The sequence below is a fragment of the Bos javanicus genome, chromosome 22 (genome assembly GCF_032452875.1).
Source record: "Bos javanicus breed banteng chromosome 22, ARS-OSU_banteng_1.0, whole genome shotgun sequence".
NCBI classification, from domain to species: domain Eukaryota; kingdom Metazoa; phylum Chordata; class Mammalia; order Artiodactyla; family Bovidae; genus Bos; species Bos javanicus.
In genome coordinates, this window is record NC_083889.1 from 14,678,525 (window position 1) to 14,691,255 (window position 12,731).

A 12,731-nucleotide genomic window follows, 5' to 3' on the forward strand; every position below is an offset into this window, starting at 1 on the left:
TGGGACTGGCAGTGTTGCAAAGAGACAATTAAACCTCCCTCGGGGGAGGGCATCCAGAGGAGTCCTTGTTCCTCAGGGGCACTCAGGCCCTGAACAGGCAAGACCACAGCACTGGCATCTGCCTATTCAAGCGGACCCCTAGAGACCCCACTGTGCAGGCTTCACCAGCCAAGGTGAACAGGTGCGCCGTGGAGAACACAGCCTGTGATACAGGGCTTTATCCGAATTCACTCCCTAATCACCAGCCTCTGTCACAGTTCACAATTTTATTGGATTGGAGGCATTTGTGTTGTTTTATGGTGGGCTTCTCTGGTGGCTCAGATGGTAAGTAATACACTTGCAATGCAGGAGCCCTGGCGTTCGATCCCTGAGTCAGGAAGATCCCTTGGAGAAGGGAAGGGCTATCCACTCCGGTATTCTTGCCTGGAGAATCCCATGGATAGAGGAGCCTGGTGGGCTACAGTCCATATGGTAATTTGGTGTTGCTTTATGAGTTTTATGAAGACTCCTCAAGAACTAGATAAACCCCAGTATATTCATCACCCTATCATACCCAACAGCTCCTTTTTATAACAAATATTTTCTAATGCTTCCTTTACTATTCTAAAATGAAACTTAGGACATACACCTTTTTTTTAATGATGTCCTAATTATAACGTAAAACAAAAATAGAATAAAGACATATATAATAAAATACTGTGTACACATTCCAGCACAATCACACCAAAAGATAAGAAGACAGAGTCTAAAGGTTGTACCTATAAATATAAATTCTGGGAATGTGAGAGCTTTAAATGTAGATTGATATATACGCTGGTTGCATCACGGACCCAGGTTTATGGGCAGCATTGCCATAAGTAACGTGATTTTCCAAAACATTGAACAACTCTTAGTAAAGTTCAGAGCACAGCAAAGCCCAGCCTTCTCTCCCTTTACTTGGCTGCTTCTTTCCTGGAAAACTTGTACTGTCAAACCCGTACAATAAGTGCCTTGTGTTTATCTGTAAAATGGAGTAAGAGTCTAGCCTCTGGTCATTACAAAAGGTTTTCATCTGTGCAAACACCCAGCAACTCTTATTTGAGAGTCCCAGACGCTACACAACTCGCCGTTGTGCAGGACCGTGCAAAATGCCGGCCTGGCATCCCTGTCGCCTGTGCGTCGAATGCTGGGGAAGCCCTTCCTCGCAAGCTCTGCTACAAACAAACCCCCTCCACTGTTCGAAACACACAAGGGGAGCTCTGTCTCTCACCAAAAACCATGGACCTGTAGTTATGCCTCCTTCTCCTCCCTCCCTGTCTCCCCTCTCAGACTGGAGGCTCCTCAAGGTGGGAGCCTAGACAAGGAGGAAAAGAGTGGGTGCCTGTGGGCTCAGGACCAAGGCTGGAGGCCCTGGTGACTACGCTGACCCGTGTGTCCTCTGCCTTCACTCCACAGGCTGTGGCAAGATGTGGGACAACCTCACCTGCTGGCCAGCCACCCCTAGGGGCCAGGTGGTTGTCTTGGCCTGTCCCCTCATCTTTAAGCTCTTCTCCTCCATTCAAGGTAAGAACCTCAGTTTGAAGGGCGGGAGCTGGGTGGCAGGAGTAGAGGTGGCCGGAGTGGGGAATCTCCTCTCAAGGAAGTGAGAAGGCAAAGGAGGTGCTCAAGGGGCTAGAACAATTGGGGGTGTGGGGGGCCTTCCTGGAAGAGGCTGCACTATTAGCTCTCTGAAGGGCTCATGGGATCTGATTAGCTCTTCCCAGAAAGATAAGCATGTGGGAAGGGCTCACTAAATATTTGTTCAGCGATTGATAACTGATTGGCAGTTATGACTCCCATGTTCCCATTTTGGGGGGCTGGTCTTGGTTCATTCTTTCACTACCTGGAGGCAATGATCTTCCAGACTCTGCGAAACTGGCCTTTCTTGCACAACTTGTCAGGTCCTGCTTAAGTGAATGTGCGCATACAAGGTAGAAAAGAAAAGGGGGGACCTCTTCAGGAAATGGGCCGTCTTGCTACTGAATAATTAAAGGGGTTTAGGGCACATAGTCAGTCATACTTTCATTCCGAGAATGTTCGTTAAACACCTACTGGCTTGACCAGCACTGGGCTGGACAAACGCAGCATGGGTCAGAAGGATAAAATGCTCTGTGTTCAGGGAGCTCATGTTCTAGTTGGAGACATTTAGCAAGAAAGCACATGCAAATATTGTAAGTAGTAAGCAGTGCTGGGAGAGAGAAGAGACAGAAGCAACCTAAGGCAGCTGTCCCGGCGGCCTCTACAAGGAGGTGATACTGGGACTACTGTCTGAAGACCTGGGCTGGGAAAGAGTCTCAAAGATCCTGGCCGGGGGGCAGAGGGGCGGGGGGTTGCTGAGAGGATCCACAGCCTGTGGTATGAGCCCTGAGGAAACTCAGTGGAGGCCACGTGAGCTCGGGGGAGGGAGGAGGGAACAGGGCCCAGGCAGGCAGAGGCCTGGAGGGCTGACAGGGCGTGGGCTCTCCCCTGAGTTCACTCAGAAGCCATGACAGAGGTTGCGCAGGTGACGGACACAGTCCAGTTGGGGATTTTTAACTGATAACTGGTTTCTGTGAGAAGAGAGGATTCTGGGAGTACAACCCCAGGGCAGAGGAGAGATGCTGATGGTTTGGACTTGGGTGGACGGCAAGTCAGGGGAGGGAAGCAGGAAGGTGGGGGAAGAGGGAGGGAGAGATCCAGCGTGCCCCACTCAGGTATGGGTTTGATGAGTTGGGGGAGGACAGAGGGAGGAGCAGGGCTGGGGTGGGAAGGGGTGGTGATGGACAGGACCTAGATAAGAATTGAGAGGATGAGCAAAAGTCTCTCTCTCCAGGTGACCTTTCCCCCTCTGGGCCTATTTCCCTATTTGTAAAGTGAGAATGGGAGGGGGACCAAATCGTCTCTGTGAGGCAGTCTTGTTTTGCTCCCCCGTGCTCAGGGATGCGTGCTCAGCGGTCAAGGAGATCTGGGTGCTGTCCTTGAGGGTGGCCTCCGTGACATGCCTCAGCCACAGGCATGTCACAGTCCAGGCCAGCACCCAGCTAGCCCAACCCTCTTCCAGGGGGACCCAGCACCTGGGCAGGTAGGACCTGAGCTCCCTGGGGCAGCTCTCATAATGCTCCCTTCTGCAGAGCCTGGCAACCAGCCTTTCTTCGCATCCCTGGAAGCACCCACTAATTGCATTCCACTCTGACACTATGCTAATTGCATCCCTCCTGAGGCTCCTCCTTCTGTCCCTGCTGGAATTGAGAAGGCAGCTCCTTCACTTGAGAACCGGAACTCCAGCCCACCATCTGGCTAACACGGAGGCTGCCAGCCTCACTGGGGCCCCCACCGAGCCCTCAGGCTGATGAGAGAAGGCAGCTTTTCCTCAGGTGGAGTCAGTCAACTGCTCACTGAACCCACCTTGTGACAAGCTGAATAGGAAGTACACTTTACCCCTCGGTGTCCATCAGCCAGATGCCCTTGTGCAGTGAGCAACCCGCACAGCTATCGTTGGTGACTCTGAAAATGATGGTGAGGAATAGGAGACTGGGTTAGGGGCTGAATCTGTAGGGGAAAGAGGGTGTGTTTTCCTGGGCAACTAGATGAAAAAAGTGTAACCCAGGAAACTGGCCTAGCCTAGTGCCGCTTCCTCTGCAAAGTCCTTCCTGCCACAGTGGCAGGAAGGAACCTCACAGCCGACTGCTCCTTCCTGGAGATCCCCCTACCCCAGCCATCCCTCAGTTCCCTATCCAGAAAATGGGGTGACAAGCACCTCCTTCAAATGGCAGCCAGAAGGATTCACAGAAATAGTGAATAGGGAGTTACCTGGGATGCTCTGAGCACACGGCAAAGTTTCGAAATATTAGACATGCGCAGTGACCCTCCCCAAGCTCAGGATAGCTTGACACCTCCCGCCTCCTACAGCTCTGCACCTGGACACCTGAACTAAGTCCTCAGTCACGTCAGTGCAGATGAGGGTCAAAGTTACCTGGGAAGACTGTGGGGACCGCACCTGCTCTACCCTGTATCTCCTATGTGGTTTTGGAAAAGTGACCAGCCTCTTGGAGCTTGGCTCCCCAACTGTGATAATTGAGGGGCTCCAAAAAGATAATGTGCCCGAAGTGCTCTATCCAGTATACCTGGGGAAAGTTCTCAAAACGTCCGTGGTGGTGATGGTGATGGTGATGGCGATGATGTTGATGGTGGCGCTGACGATGGTGGTTCAGGTGAGAAAGCAGCTAGAAGGCAAGGATGTCAGGAGCCATCTTCTTTCTCAGTTCCTCCTCATCAGCTCGCTTCATCTCTTTCCCTAATCTTTTCTCCTCCCACCTTCTTTCTCAACTTCTTACCTCTTCCTCCTACCTGTTCTCTCTCCTCTCATCCTCTCTCCCTCTCCTTTTTCCCTCCTCCTCCTCATCTCCCTCCTCCTTCTCCCTCCCTCCCGAACAACAAGCCTGGCAGGTGGGCTCTCTTCTGGACTCGGTGTCTCTGTAAGCAGTCCTGGGATAGAGGCAAGGGGGCTCCTCTTTGTCTTGCCCATTTCCTATCCAGCCCCTCCCTGCCCTGAAGAGGGGGACCCTAGGGGGTACCCCTCACCTCACATGGCCCATTAATGGTCCTGTCCCTTGGCTGCAGCCCTGGGCCTCCAGGGACAGAGGACAGTACACTGCCCCGGAAACCCAGCCTCAGCGGTTCAGCTCCGAGATTCTGCAATCCTGTGTGGCTCAATTCTTCTCACGCTTGCCATTGCCTGGGCAGGTGCTCCTGCCAGGAACTCCCACTTCTCCATGTGTCAGGACTTCACATCTGTGCCTTTATAAGATGTCCTCCAATTCTCACCCACCTCCTGCCTTACTCTGGTCCCTCTCCAGCAGCACATCTGAACCCCTGGCCCCAGGGTGTGGGAGGAAACCCAGACCCATAGGCCCAGGCAGACTGACCCAGGAGAACTGGGCAGGCCTGGGCCCCTTACCCCAGCCAGAAGGCTGCTGTCTGTACACACGGGACCAAGAAACCAAATGACACAGTAGCATCCATGACCCTGTGACAGGAGTCAGCATTCAGCTCATGCCAAGGGTCAGGGATCAGTCTGTGCCAAGGATCCAGGCTGCCTGTGATGAGGATCAGGGTTTAAATCGCCCTGAGGTCAGGTTTATACACAGCAAGGGGCAGGAATGTCTGCCCTGTCATCTGTGTGGGAGGGTCCACTGGCGGCCCTGGAGGGGCTTCTCCCTGCCCCAGGCTGCCCCAGGCTGCCGCGTGGTATCCTGGATATCTAGGTCAGAACAGCTGGAACCTGATGCTGCAGCAGGTGGTAAGAGTAGGGCTGAGCCCAGATAGATAGCCTCCATGCCTACTCCTCCAACCTGCCAGCTCCCACCTCAACCTCTCTCCTCTCCACCCCACCCTCCACCCAGGCCGCAACGTGAGCCGCAGCTGCACCGAAGCGGGCTGGACGCCCCTGGAACCTGGCCCCTACCCCGTTGCCTGTGGCTTGGATGACAATTCATCGAGTTTGGATGAGGTGGGCCTCCATGCACCACACGCACGCACACACACACACACACACACACACACACGCACACACACGAGTGCCTGGGTCTGCTGGCTCCTTCCACTCTCTCCCACCAAGGGGCACGGTTGCCCTCTGTGTAGGAGCCAGGACTCCTGGCATCTGCCCTCCTGAAGCCTCCTCCCTCTCCAGGTGCACATTCCCAGGGGCTCATCCCCCGGCTCCCCTGAAGGGTCCAGGAGGATGACACATAGCAGCAAAGCTGAAGCATCACCCTAAGGCTGCCCACCCCACCCCCTCACAGGAACCTTGCTCCAGCCCTGGGCATGGCAGGGCAGACAGGACCCCTCCCCCATGTCATGCAGAAGGGAAACCAAGGTGCGGGTCCTACAAGGAACTGGCCTCAGATACCCAGCAGCCAGTCAGAGACAGGGCCAGGGCCATTGTCCTCAGTCCCAGGGCAGGAGCTGCCCTGGAGCAGACTGTCAGTGATCTCTCTAAGGATGTGGAGCCAGAAGCCAGGGAGAGATACTGATGGGGAGGCTGGAATATGACTGGAGTCCCGAGCTAGGAGCCCTTCACAGCTTTGATGTGTGAACACAGTCTGGCTGTCTGTGATGACTTCTGTCCCACTCCCGATGCCCTTCACAGATAGGGACTTTTACTGCTCCCAAGAGGGCAGCAATTTTCTCAGAGGCCTTCAAAGCCCACCAGATCCTCAGGCAGGATCTAAATCCACTAAATCCTATCTAACCACTGGCCTCTATTCCAGCAGGGAGTGGGAGGCAGGGAGGAAGGAAGGGCTGCCCAGTGACCTTGGCTTTGTGTGTGCATCCATGGGGAAGGGGCAGCAGGAAGCCCTCGGCATCCAACTTTGTCCCACCTCCCCAGAAAGGCCAGAATGCCCTCCTCCTGCTAACCCCAGCCCCGACAAATCACAAATTTGTGACACTACCCACCCCTAGTGTCTTCTTTGGGCTTCCCTGGAGGCTCAGTGGTAAAGAATCTGCCTGTCAATGCAGGAGACTTGGGTTCGATCCCTGGGTCGGGAGGATACCCTGGAGGAGGAAATGGCACCCCACTCCAGTACTCTTGCCTGGGAAATCCCATGGACAGAGGAGCCTGGAGGGCTACAGTCCATGGGGTCACAAAGAGTCAGACAAGACTTAGTGACTAAACAACAGCAGTGTCTTCTTTACCATTGTCTTCAGTGAGGAGGGAGGGCTTCGTGTGAGGGTCTGAAGGGTGAGCAGTCTTATGCCCAAAGATACCAAGCCCAGAGTTGGCCCAGAAGGTCTGCTGGACACATGACTGAAAAGTGAATGGATGGGCCAGTGGAACGTGTGGCATTTTTGCTCCTTCCTCCACTGACATTTCTCCTGCGAAGGAGCAGAGAAGAGTTGAGATCAACCCCCAGCCCCACCCTGGGAAGCAGCCCTGACTCATCTGTGGAAACCAGGGAGTCAGGGGGTCTGGGGGCTGGGAGCCCCAGGCCTCAGCCTCCTGGTCTGCCAGGGCAGGGGAGGGAGGCAGGATGCATAGGGCACCCCGCCCCTAGGTGAGCGCCCCTCACCCCACCCAAGATCCTCACCCCCCTCCCTCTAGCAGCAGCAGACAATGTTCTACAGTTCTGTGAAGACCGGCTACACCATCGGCTACAGCCTGTCCCTCGCCACTCTCCTGGTCGCCACGGCCATCCTGAGCCTGTTCAGGTGAGGACCAGCCCGAGCCACAGGCCTCAGAACAGACCGACCAGGTCACTCCGCACCCAGGCATGCTGTTCCTCGCTCCACGGTCAGCCCCTATTCAGTCCTGCCCCTGCTCCCCTTCCAGGCCAGCCTCCCCTCGAGACAGCAGGCCACTCAAAGTGATCCCCTATGTCAGCCTCATCCCTCACAGGGTGCCAGTCACTGGGGGATAGGTCACCAGAGGCCTGTGCCCTGGAAGGAGGTACAGCAAGCCAGGCTGCACATGTGGATAGGATGCCGGGGGACAGGGTCCCCCTTGAGGGCAGGGTCCACTTTCAGAGGCTTTGAGTCCTCCCCTCTCTCAGAGCGCTGGATGTGTTGGATGGGGTGGGGGTCTGAGGCCTTCTTCGGCCTCCCAGATCTGGCCGCCTCCCACAGGAAGCTCCACTGCACACGGAACTACATCCATATGCACCTCTTCATATCCTTCATCCTGAGGGCCGCCGCCGTCTTCATCAAAGACTTGGCCCTCTTCAACAGTGGGGAGACGGACCATTGCTCCAAGGGCTCGGTGAGGACCCATCCAGGCCTGCCGCCCTCTGCCCTCTCTCCTGAATCTCCTCTTCTCTCTCTCCTCCCTCCTGTCTTCTCCTTCCCCTCTCTCTCCCTGTCTCTTTTTCTCTCTCTCCAAAGATGGCCAAACTCCTGTCTGACCCTGCCTGCCAGTTCCTTGAATCCCACTTCCCTCCCACAGCAGGCGGGGGTGCTTGGCTATCTGGGGGTTCACACACCTCCTCCTGCCAATGAGAAACACCTCTTGTAGGTGGGAAAGGGGACACTTGGTGCCACAGCCCATAACCCCCTCCCGCCTCCACTGCTGACTTCCCATGGGACCTTAGGGAACTCCCTGCCTCAGTTTCCCCATCATGCAAAGACATTTGAGCTTCCTTCCAACCCTCCTCCCTGCCATTTGCATCCCCAGGGCTCTGCTCACTGTGCCCCCCTTTTTCCTACCCCATGCCACCTGGAGCCAGTCCCACCCCACACTGCCCTGCTTTTCTTCGTTTCTTCCCCTGCCGTCAGTCACTCTGGACCTGCCTAGGGAAGGGAGATTGAGAACATTTAAAGAAGTCATTGCCCATCAATAAGGATCCATCTCCAGGTGATTCTGAGCCCCTTCCTGAGTGCCTCGCAGCCCTGAGCAGAGACAGAGAGCTTGAGACCAGTCCTGGCTCCTGTCTACCCCTTGTGGTCAAAGACCCATTGCCTCACGAGTGACCTCAGAGGTAGTGTGTTACTTCAGGGATCAGCAGTACCTTCTCCCCAAAGAGTGAGATTGAAAGTGAATCTCTGCAGAGTGATGGTAGAATCTCAGTGTCTCAAGGGAGAGGGAACACCAAGAGGAGCCCTCTGGCCATTCCCAGAGTGCCTCAGATGACCCCGCCTGGGAGCTGGGCTCAGACCCGTGGGACATGAGCCCCAGAGCCTAGGGAGCAGCCTGCAGCCTCCAGCGCACTTGTTGAGGATAATTGTGGCTTCCCTATTCACTAGCAGCTCTGTGAAGCTTTTCTAAGGCAAGAAGCAGCACAGATAATTGTCCTGTTAAAGATCTGAGTTATTCTTTCTGTCAAGCAAATGCGGGAGGAGGGGGGGAATGGACTGCCTATAGCAGGAGGGACCTAAGTAAGACCCGAGGAAGGACTTTCCAGCCAGGAGAAGAGTGGAGTCTGCTCTCTGAGGATGCTTCAAAGCCAAGGGCACAGGAGGGAATGGTGGGAACCTGAGGTCTGGGTACAGGGAGGAGTGAAAAACAGAAGACTTCCTGGAGGACAGTGTCTCTAAACTCTGGCTTACATGTATCTGGGCTTACTTTGAAATGGAAGACTGTTTCTGGGAGAAGACAGAGGGTCCAGAAGACCTTCTGATCATGCCAGCTGGGCCTCCCAGAGCCCCTGATTGCCCTCCCCAGGGGTGTCCCTGACTTCTCCCTTGTCCTCACCCACTTGTCTAGGGAACCCGTTCTTCACCTATCTTCTCCAGCCCCCAAGAGGAATGAGCACCCCTCCCGTCTCCTCTTTTTCCTAATTTCTTCATCCCCCTTATCCTCCTCTTCTCTGTCCCTATCTTTCCCCAAAAATTCCATCTCACCGCCCCCCATTTGCTTTATAGCTCACAGCCCCTCCTGCTACAGGCAATCTGTCTCCCCTCCCCTCCCCTGTCCTTGAGGCTCCTGACACAGTCCACAGCTCCTCTCCCTACACACTCAAGGGACTCTTGCTAATAAGAGCAAGAATCCTTCCTTATACCTCTTCCAGCTACTTTCCATAGTAATAGGAATAAGGTGATTGAGTAGCAGAGGTGGTAAGTGGATGGATTGGTAGCTGGATGGCTGAGTAAATAATGTGCAGATGACTTGAGTAGGTGGAAGGATAAAAGGATGAAGTAAGAAAAATTGGATAGATGATGGGTAGAGGGGTGGGGTATATCAGTGGGTGGATGGACAAGTAGATAAATGAATGGATGAAGAGATGTCCAGCTGTCTGAGTCCGTAGTGGATGTCTGATACGTAGATAATAGATGAATGGAGAGATTGCTAGGTGAGTGTGTCGATGGCTTGGCAGATGGAAGATGGTGGCTGCCGATAGATGATGTATGGATGCATGGATGGTAGATAGAAAGATGGGTGACTTGAAAGTGGATGCTGGGGGTAGGTGGGTAAGTGTATGGATAAGTGGATAGGTGGGTAGATGGATGACTGGGTGGGTAGGTGAGTTAATAGATATATAGACAGGAAGATAAATAGATAATACATTCATGGGCGGGTAATTAAAATTGTGAGCTTATTCCAAAGCATCTGATGGTCTAAAATTAGAGCTAACAAGGAAGTTGGCTGTACTGCAGTTCTGTTGATCACCACAGACAGAAATGTGGGCAGGCAGGGACCCCTGCTTGCTCCAGTGAGCCCCCTCCCTGCTCCTCCCCTGCAGGTGGGCTGCAAGGCAGCCGTGGTCTTATTCCAGTACTGTGTCATGGCCAACTTCTTCTGGCTGCTGGTGGAGGGCCTCTACCTGCACACCCTGCTCGCCGTCTCCTTCTTCTCCGAGCGGAAGTACTTCTGGGGGTACATATTCATCGGCTGGGGTATGGTACCAGGGAGGGCTGCCAGGATGGGAACAAGGGGGTAAAGCTCGGGGAGCTCTTTAGGGGGGCGGGTACCAACCCAGCCTGCACCCTTAGGTCTTGCTGGGCTGCAAGTCCTACCTGCAGGGCACTCGGCCAAGGATCGAGAAAAGTCCTCCAATTGTCTGACCCCTGAGCAGGCGCCCTCTGGCTCCAGCTGCACCTTGGGCTGACCTGTGGGACAGACAGGCTCTCTGAACATCCTTTCACTTCCCCTTCACCCCTCGAAACACACAGGGATGCTGCTAATCTATAAAGCACCTCTGTCAAAAGGAGAGAAAGACTCCCACTTTCTGTAGACAGGCACAGTCCCTCAGTCTCAAAGCTTCGCCCCCTCAGTAGCGTATCTCTGCAGAGTGAACTGTCTGCATATGCCACCACAAGTGACCGCATTGGAAACCCTCCCTTTTCTCTCCCTGTCCCTCCCTGGTTCTTCCTCCTCATCTCTCCCTCTTTCTCCCATGCCCTCTCCTCTTTCTCTCTCCTTCGGTCCTGACAGGGGTGCCCAGCACATTCACCCTGGTTTGGACCATCATCAGGATCCACTTTGAGGATTATGGGTGAGCGGTCAGCTGGCCCCCTCCTCCTGGCTCCCGGCACTCAGGGCAGATCCCCTGGGTGGGATCAGGAGGGGCTGGGGAGTAACAGCCTCGGGGCCAGTGGTTTTTAAAGGGCTCCGGGGCAGAGCTGGGGACGGTGGGAGGGGGACTGACTCTCCTGGGTCAAGGACAAGCTCTCCTTCTCTCCCACCGTCCCCCGCCCCAGATGCTGGGACACAATCAACTCCTCACTGTGGTGGATCATAAAGGCCCCCATCCTTGCCTCCATCTTGGTAAGCCCTGCTCCCACCACTTAGGGATGGGGAGACTGGGCCCGGAGTGGGTAGGCAATTGACCAAGGCCCCACTGGACATTCACGTCTAGGTCAGAACTGAAACCTAGACTTCCTGACCGATGCCTGAGGCAGGACTGTCCCCAGCTCTTTCCCCAGAAGTTCTTCCTTTAGAGTAGAGAAAGCAAATGGGGAGGCCCAGCCCTTGGGGATGTGAAAGGGGGTTCCTGGATGACTCTCCCAAACAGGGAAGAGCTAGGGAAAAGGTACAATAGACAGGTAACTTGGCCTTGGTGGAAAAGGCCATCAGTCCAGGGGACTAGACACCCTGCCTCCCCTCCCTGACCACCTAACCTTGGCCCCACCATCCACCAGGTGAATTTCATCCTGTTCATTCGCATCATTGGAATCCTGGTTCAGAAACTGCGACCCCCAGATGTCGGGAAGAGTGACAGCAGCCCGTACTCGTGAGTACAGGTCCAGGGCCCCAGCCCTCCCAATATCCCCAGCTCCAGTCCTCAGATCATTACCCATTCCCTAGAAGCTCCCCTCCAGAGTCACCAAACAGCCAGCATGCTCTGCCCAGCTCCACCCCATGGCCTGGCTCAGTCCACACATGTCCCCACCCCAACCCTCCCCTGGCCCATGAGTCCCAGGCCTACTTCTCTTCACGACTTACGTAGAAGGGGATCTGCCCTGCTGTGTATCTGCTGCTAAACTAGGGAGCTCGAGAAGATAGTGGATAACCTGTGTCCTTTTCACACCATGTGCCCAGTGCCTGACTCGTGCCTGGCACAAAAATGAGGTGTGGTAGACAGATGCCTAGGAGGAGCCCCAGGTCTACCAAGGAGACAGCCACATTCAGGACTCAGTACCCCCTGAGAGTAGTAATGGCACCCGCAGGTTACATGCCAGGCACGTGCAATGGGGTTTCCAGGCTTCATCTCATTCCATCCATATAGTCTCCTCCAAGTGTGAGTCGCTGGGTCATGTCTGACTCTCTGTGACCCCATAGACTGTAGCCTCCCAGGCTGCTCTGTCCATGGGACTCTCCAGGCAAGAATACTTGAGTGGGTTGCCATTTCCTTCTCCTAGTCGCCTCCAAATCATACCCATTTCACAGATGAGGAAACTGACCCATACTCCCTCCTCCTCAAAGGTTTGGGAGCACATCACCATGGCAGGGCGAGGGCACACTGCCCGTGGGGACAGAGGTCATAGCCTTGCTTGAAAGGTGTAAGGGGCATTCCTGTGCTTGTGGGGATGAGAGAACCGGCAGGTTTCATGAGAACAATTAGGCTGGAAGACAGAACTAGAGAAACCCAAAGCCGTTGGCTGTGGGAGGGTGAGTCGGTTTGTACACCCACAGATGGGAACAGGAGATTGATTATATGCACCACACAGACAAGGCAAACCTGGGGCATCCCACCAGGGCCTTTCAGTGCTGGGATTCTAGAATGTTCTCCTGGGCCCAGCTTCTCTCTGGGGAATCTGTGCTGTTGTTCTAATCTGGCTAGAAAGAATGTCACGAGCTGCTG

General features: G+C 54.7%; 1 protein-coding gene across 4 annotated transcripts in view; it reads left to right on the plus strand.

The window, feature by feature from the left end:
• Window positions 1–12,731, plus strand: part of VIPR1 (vasoactive intestinal peptide receptor 1) — a 33,325-nt gene that overhangs the window by 16,421 nt on the left and 4,173 nt on the right. For 2 of the 4 annotated variants that reach the window (XM_061396099.1, XM_061396097.1), the window contains 8 exons: window positions 1,435–1,542; window positions 5,400–5,506; window positions 7,103–7,206; window positions 7,621–7,753; window positions 10,170–10,323; window positions 10,862–10,922; window positions 11,128–11,194; window positions 11,569–11,660. In XM_061396099.1, coding sequence (XP_061252083.1) covers window positions 1,435–1,542; window positions 5,400–5,506; window positions 7,103–7,206; window positions 7,621–7,753; window positions 10,170–10,323; window positions 10,862–10,922; window positions 11,128–11,194; window positions 11,569–11,660 — 826 coding nt within the window. Of the gene's footprint in view, window positions 1–1,434; window positions 1,543–5,399; window positions 5,507–7,099; window positions 7,207–7,620; window positions 7,754–10,169; window positions 10,324–10,861; window positions 10,923–11,127; window positions 11,195–11,568; window positions 11,661–12,731 lie in introns of all 4 variants that reach the window. The other 2 variants (XM_061396096.1, XM_061396098.1) reach the window with 1 other exon arrangement.